This window comes from Hyposmocoma kahamanoa, unplaced genomic scaffold (genome assembly GCF_003589595.1).
Source record: "Hyposmocoma kahamanoa isolate Upper Pololo Valley unplaced genomic scaffold, ASM358959v1 79352, whole genome shotgun sequence".
Taxonomy (NCBI): Eukaryota; Metazoa; Arthropoda; class Insecta; order Lepidoptera; family Cosmopterigidae; genus Hyposmocoma; species Hyposmocoma kahamanoa.
The window spans coordinates 163-6,861 of NW_020654016.1; the positions used below are offsets into that span (position 1 = coordinate 163).

At 39.8% G+C, this 6,699-nt stretch overlaps 1 protein-coding gene across 1 annotated transcript; it reads left to right on the forward strand.

The window, feature by feature from the left end:
- Positions 1 to 256: 256 nt before the first annotated feature.
- LOC113233712 (E3 ubiquitin-protein ligase Ubr3-like) lies at positions 257 to 6,305 on the forward strand (the record flags this gene model as incomplete). The annotated part of the gene is made up of 4 exons (XM_026468891.1): positions 257 to 792; positions 1,436 to 1,575; positions 2,851 to 2,985; positions 5,302 to 6,305. Coding segments are annotated over 3 exons (794 nt in total), but the record flags the coding sequence as incomplete, so codon positions are not given.
- Between the last annotated feature and the right edge of the window lie 394 nt (positions 6,306 to 6,699).

A 6,699-nucleotide genomic window follows, 5' to 3' on the forward strand; every position in this document is an offset into this window, starting at 1 on the left:
TTCGTCGCGTCACTTGTTATTATAAAAATAAGGACGTACGTCCTTTAGACGCACCATGGGTGCGCCCGTATGTGGCATTACCATTTTCGAAAAGTAATTAATAATAACCTAATTCAACACCTATACATAACCTACCGCCCCGTGTGGCGGGCCAATACAACCTTCATGAACCGTAATAAAAACCGGCGGGCGCATGAGACAGACGACAGTTAGTACGAGTCTGCACATCGGGTTCGATCCCCGGCGGTCGGTGTAGAAACGAATACCGTCGTCGTCTCCGACGCTCGCGACGCCGTCTCATATCCTTGTGGACGGCGACAGCTGCAGGAGCTGCTGCTGCCGTTCGTGCGCGTGGCGGCGCTGCTGCGCCACCACCTGTTCGGCGGCTCGCTGCCCGAGATCCAGGCGCCGCGCCAGGAGTTCGTGCGCCTGGTGTACTACCTGGAGCTGGTGACGGACGGCATGGAGTGGAGCGCGTGGTCGGCGGCGAGGGCGCTGCCCGCCGGCGCCGCAGCCGCCGCCCGCTGCTGGGCGCGCGAGCTGGGCGCGGCGGCGGCGCGCGGCCAGCTGGTGGTGCGCCGCATCCTGCGCGGCCTGCACGCCGACTGGGCGGCGCCGGCGCTGCTGGCGCTGCCGCGCGACTACGACCGCCTCTTCACCTACTACCACGAGCGCGTGTGCCTGCAGTGCGGCGCCGTGCCCAAGGAGGCCTCCGTGTGCCTGCTCTGCGGCACGCTGGTCTGCCTCAAGCAGAACTGCTGCCGCCAGCACCAGGTCGCCGAGGCCGTGCGGGTGGGTGCGACCTTTTCGTTCTTTTCGTTTAGAATGATTTCTCCGTTACGTAATAACTATTAGGTAATCTGTGACCGCGCCGACTCTGCGCGGATGGGACGCTACATACTTTGGAAGGTTTACGTATGTAATATTGCAAATTATATTTAAACTAAATAATATCAAAATTGCAACCACGAAATGAGCGTTTCCTTACAACTTTTGATCAAACGTCTTATTTAAAATTTAAAACCGGATTTCCAAATCTTATTCACCTCTAAAATCGGTCCTCAAGGGTTCTAAAAGAGTGTTGAAAGCCCCATGGAACAACGGCTGCTTTCCATTTGAGAAGTGAACGGTTCAAATCCCTATGACGAGGCAAACCTTTGACTTTAATTTCCGAATTACTTACATTTATAAATATTTAGCAGTAACATCTCTTGCTAACGGCGAGGTCCACATTAACATGAAACTTGCACTTAGAAGAACGGTCATAACCCTTGCAAAATATTCGAAGTTTTGGACCAAAGTAATGGAATATGATTTAAATCATCTTCTTACAAGTGACCTATGCATAATATTAAAATATATAATAAGTTGATTTAGGCAGAGGTGGTACTACTAACTCGTCTAACATACTAAATTGCAATTATGAACTGCGTAGCATGCGATGGAGTGCGGCGGCGGCACGGGCATCTTCCTGGTGGTGACGTCCACTTACATCATCGTGATCCGCGGACGACGCGCCTGTCTCTGGGGCAGCCTCTACCTCGACGACTACGATGAAGAGGACCGCGACCTCAAGTCAGTATCACCGCTCCTCTATGTATTGGATCTATTCAAGAAGGCATTTTTTATTATGTACCAGGTGAAATTGTGACCTAGCGTGGGTCTACTTACCAGTAACAAACAATCTACCTTACAACAGCGCCACCTAGGAACCGTTGGTGTGAATTTCAAGAGAAATTAAGTGTTTTTATTGACGACGATTTAACATAAGTGACGGGACGAACAAGTCGTGCGCTCGATGGTAAGATACACGCCTATAACAATTGTAGTGCCACGCACGAGCGTTAAATTGCAAACATCTGAGGGGGCACTACCGCTGCGCCCGTCACCCTGAGACATAAGTTGACAAATACCATGTGCCTGTAATTTCACCATCACCCTTACCCTTCAAATCCGGAACAAAGCAATGCTGACATTACTGCTTGGCAGCAAAGCGTGTCAGACGCTATGAATTACCTTGCGAATTTTTCTATATGCTTGTTGTCGGATCTTTGTATCTGGTTTTTAACGACCCTGAATTTCAAGAGAAATGTTAATCAAAGTTACTATGTATTATTTATTATTATTGATACAAAGATTAAATAACACAAATAAACATTCCTTTGATCTGACTGGACTCGAACCAGCGTTTGTTGCCACACCGGAGGCGTTGTAGCACATAAGTTCTTAAGAGCTAGCATTAGTAAATGGTTTCGTGCGACAAAAATACAAAAGTTTCTTAATAATAATAAAATTACATTTATTTCTCCACAAAATATAGGAAACAATACTTTAAAACCAATAGAAAATTACAATTGAGTGATGTGGATAAAAAGGTTAAAGGCTCGGCATTGCTGATTTATAGTCTTCACCTGTAGCTAGCTAGCTATTCGCTTGCTGTACCAAGCTAACATACGTAGTATACACCAAGTAATAACCTACCTTAAGTAATAACTACTAATAAGTTAAAATTTAAAGGCTGTGCTTGTAAAGTTATCAACTGCCTCCGTGGCCGAACGGTTAACATGCCGACTGCCATGCAGAGGTCCCAGGTTCGATTCCCGGGACAGGAGAAATATTTGTATGGCCTACATTAATTTTTCTCGTGATTTTGGGTGTAATTTGTGGTTGTCTATGTGTGTCTCCATCCGCGACACAGGGTTTCCCGAGTGCGGGGCTATATTGAGTGTTATTATTATATCTTCACTAGGCTATATAAAAGATGTTAATGGTGTGCTATGGAAATGTCACAAGTATATCCAATCTGTCAAAATCCATTGGAGGCTGACAACGGCATGTTTGTTGGGGCAGACGCGGCAAGCCGCTGTACCTGAGCCAGGACCGGCTGGAGCTGCTGCAGGCGCAGTGGCTGGCGCACCGCTTCGACCACACCAAGCGCACGTGGGTGTGGCACCGCGACTCGCTCTGACTCGCCTCCCCGGACAGGTTAGCTCTCGCTGCCGGCTCGCGCTGGCTACTAACACCTATTCTCTAGCCAAATATAACTCTAAGCTAAGCTAAGTATAACTCTAGCCAAATTCGATACAGGATGTTTAATAACAAGACGTTGCTAAGCAACCAATGTTGGCATAGAAAAATAACATTTTCACCTCACTAGCTCGGAAAGGCTTTCTGTCTCATTAGAAATGCGTTTTTGCACGATAGCGTGGAAATACTTTATTAAAATCTTTGAACTTTCGATGAAAAAAAAAAGGTGATGACACGTTCAAGTAAGCGATTTGTCGTACATTACATTACCTATTTATGTAATATAAATCCGTTGGTATATTTTATTCTTCTTATTGTTTACATTAAATTGATAATGATGACATATTTGTTTTTTCAAACAAACCGACGTTTCGGGCCCTTTACAATGGGACTTGTAAAGGGCCACGGTTGACCTGTAAAGGGCCCGAAACGTCGGTTTGTTTGAAAAAACAAATATACGCGATTTAAATCCGGAAAAATAGTTTCATTTCCTATGTGTAACAATCGCGAAAACCTAAGAACTCAATAATTGTGTTTTATTAAATTATTTTCATTCGTCGAAGAACTAAAATAATTTCAATAATCACTTAACCACACAAAATAAATGTACAAGCAAGAATAAAAATTGATGAGTTGTAAATTTAGAACTCATGCGAAGATAATTTTTTCTGTTCATTAAAAAAACTGTTGATCATCAGTTTTTCTTTCATCTACCATTTTCCTCGCTATAGTGAGGTGGAAAATTTGTTTTGCGTCTAGTGCCTTGAAACCCTCGCTACGCTGAGGAATCTATTTTCTCTAATTGTAGGGGCCAATACTACGCTATAGTATTGACGCCTAATTGTTTAAATTGATAGATGATAAAAGTATAAAGTTTGTTAATAAAGTAAGAAGATACAAGGCTCGTTGAGGATGTGTATCTCTTACGTTGTTGTTACGTTAAGACATATGAATGTTCGTTAAACACTCAAGATGTCTAGATGAAGTGAATGCTCGTTTAACACTAAAATTACTTGCCTACTTATTTGCCCATGTAATGTATGTAAGCCACGGACAGTAGGGCACAAAGTAGAGCGCAAGGTAAGCGGAAGAAAAATGTGCGGTTGTAAATCGTACACTAATCTTGGCTTCCTTCGCTTGCTCGGGTTTCAATAGAAGCACTCGCGTCAAACAACAACTTTGTTGTCTTACATGACAAATGACTATTTTGTCACTGCTCATTATTAAGGCTAACCCTTCCCACGACCTGTTGGCGCAATTTGAATTTAAATAGGTAAGTAGGTATTAGATTATGTAGAAGCAATACCTACCTAACCAGTGAGTATAAACTTTGTAAAATACTTATTGATAAGTATGATTTATGAATAAATTGATTAAGTTTTTTGATACCTGTTAATATTTACCATTAGATAGCCAGGTAAGTGGTAAATGAAAAGAAACAAAGTTGTACGATTTAATTTTTTTATTAATTTACTACTTATATTTACTACTAGCATCAATTCTGAATTACAATTCGAACTCGAATGTTTGCAATCTCTGCCTTGAAATCAAAATATTGTTACGGATGACACAGTTTTGTAAATAATTAATTACTGGTAACTTTATATTGGCTCCATATTACTTACAAACTTCTAATAAACAAAATCCATCAAATACATGACTTCGAGATTAGTATTATTAATAGCCTAATCGAGATTAGTATTGTTAATAGCCTAATTGAATTTCGGTGAAATATATTGAAATTGTTGTAACTGTAAAACAGCCCGAGGTAAAAATGCTAAAAATCATACATTTTTCTTTGTTGACGTTTATTCTACATCGAATTTGGCTTGAATATAGTCAGGGCATCGGGTTTGATGATTGATTGAATCGGCAGAAATATTACTCTCTACATCAAGAACCACCATAAGCCCTGCTTTTGATTAAAACTTAATTAGTGGAAATTTTGACAACTCTCAAATGATGCGCAATATCGATCCTAATTTATTAATACGGGCCTGAAAGTAACAGCATTGTATTGACTTTGAGAAACTGAAAATGTTTACAAATTCCCCGGAATCGTTAAAACAGTTGAACGAACAATGTGAGACTCAAGTGGTATTGTTCTAACTTGGGTGACAAACACTTGACATACCCAAGATTATTCGTGTTGCCACATTTGTCGCTTCACACAAAATGTATGATATAAATATTGTAAAGAGAAGATTCTTCGATCCTACAACCTGAAACTGTAATAACATAACAGTGATGTTAATAGAATTAATTCTATTTCAGATACATCTGGATTATTAAAAAAAAACGAAAGTAATCGTAACAGGAAATAATCAACTTGAAAACGGCTACACAAATCCTAGTGGAAAAATGTAAACATCGGCAATTTATAGCAAATAATTTAAAACATTTATATAGAAGCATCAAATGCTTGTGTGCAAGATTAAAATTTGGTACGTTATTATTTCAAATTTACAATTTGTCAGTCTCCAGTTGACGTAACCATATTCCGGCGTTCCCTTTAAATCATATATTCCATTTATTACGTTTCCATGACTGATAGACAATGGGATTTTTTACTACTTGAAAGAGACGTAACGATTTTGAAGTATGATTTATGAAGTATACAAAATTTGCACAGTACGAATAATTGCTGAAAAATAATATAAAAAAATGAAACCTGTTGTATTATATTTAATATGAAATTATAGTATGTATTTTTAAATTTGCGAACTTTCGTAAATAACTATCTCTTGCCTCCAAAATTTCTGTTTTTATTCTCTTGTAAATATTATCATAAAGTTCTAATAAAGCGAGGCAAATTTTCAAGTGAATTTATGTATTAAAAAAGAAATAAAAATGATAAATTGTAACATTTCGTATATAGTTTTGTGAAAGGTATTGATTGGCACGCTCGTGAATAATAATAAAGCAGAGAAATGTATGTATCCATGAGATACTTCGACCCTACTCTCGAAGCACAAAATCCGTTTTCCCACAACCTCTCGAAGTCTCAACGAAAGGACGGGCCCGTTGGAAACTTTCAAATCGCGTTATCATACATACTTACTTCTAGCCCCGATCGACTCAAGTCTATAGATCATCCATAAAAACAGCCGTAATTACGAATTTCGTGGTTTGAGAGTAGGCCCCCCTTTTTCGGATACTATCCAGTCGAAATCAATCAAACATGGACAATTTTGTTTCCGATCTCACGATTGGTCATTTTGACACTAAAAATTACTCCAAAAAAAAAAAGAAAGTAAACGTGCCGTTGCCTATATTAATCGAGTATATAGTCAGAAATAGAGATGAAATAAGGGCCATATATTCCTGGTAACACATTAGCGATACAGCTCTTATAAATATCAACTCCCGTTTGCACTGAAATGTAGACAGGCCAACTACTGACCTGTGCGTACGTCTCCGTATATTCCAAAAAATATTCTGTATTTATTGTAATAAAGATAATATCTCTAACAATGCCGTGCTGTTCTATTCGACGGTGTGGAAAACAGCAAAACATCTAGTTACAAAACAAACGGAATCACATTTCATCGGTAATTAAATATAAAATTTTATAAATTACATTATTGGAAAGCTTAAATTAACTGGTCGATTTGAAGTGAAACAGTTGACGACACCCGTCAAATGTTTCCAACTCGGGCTAGCCAATCGGAG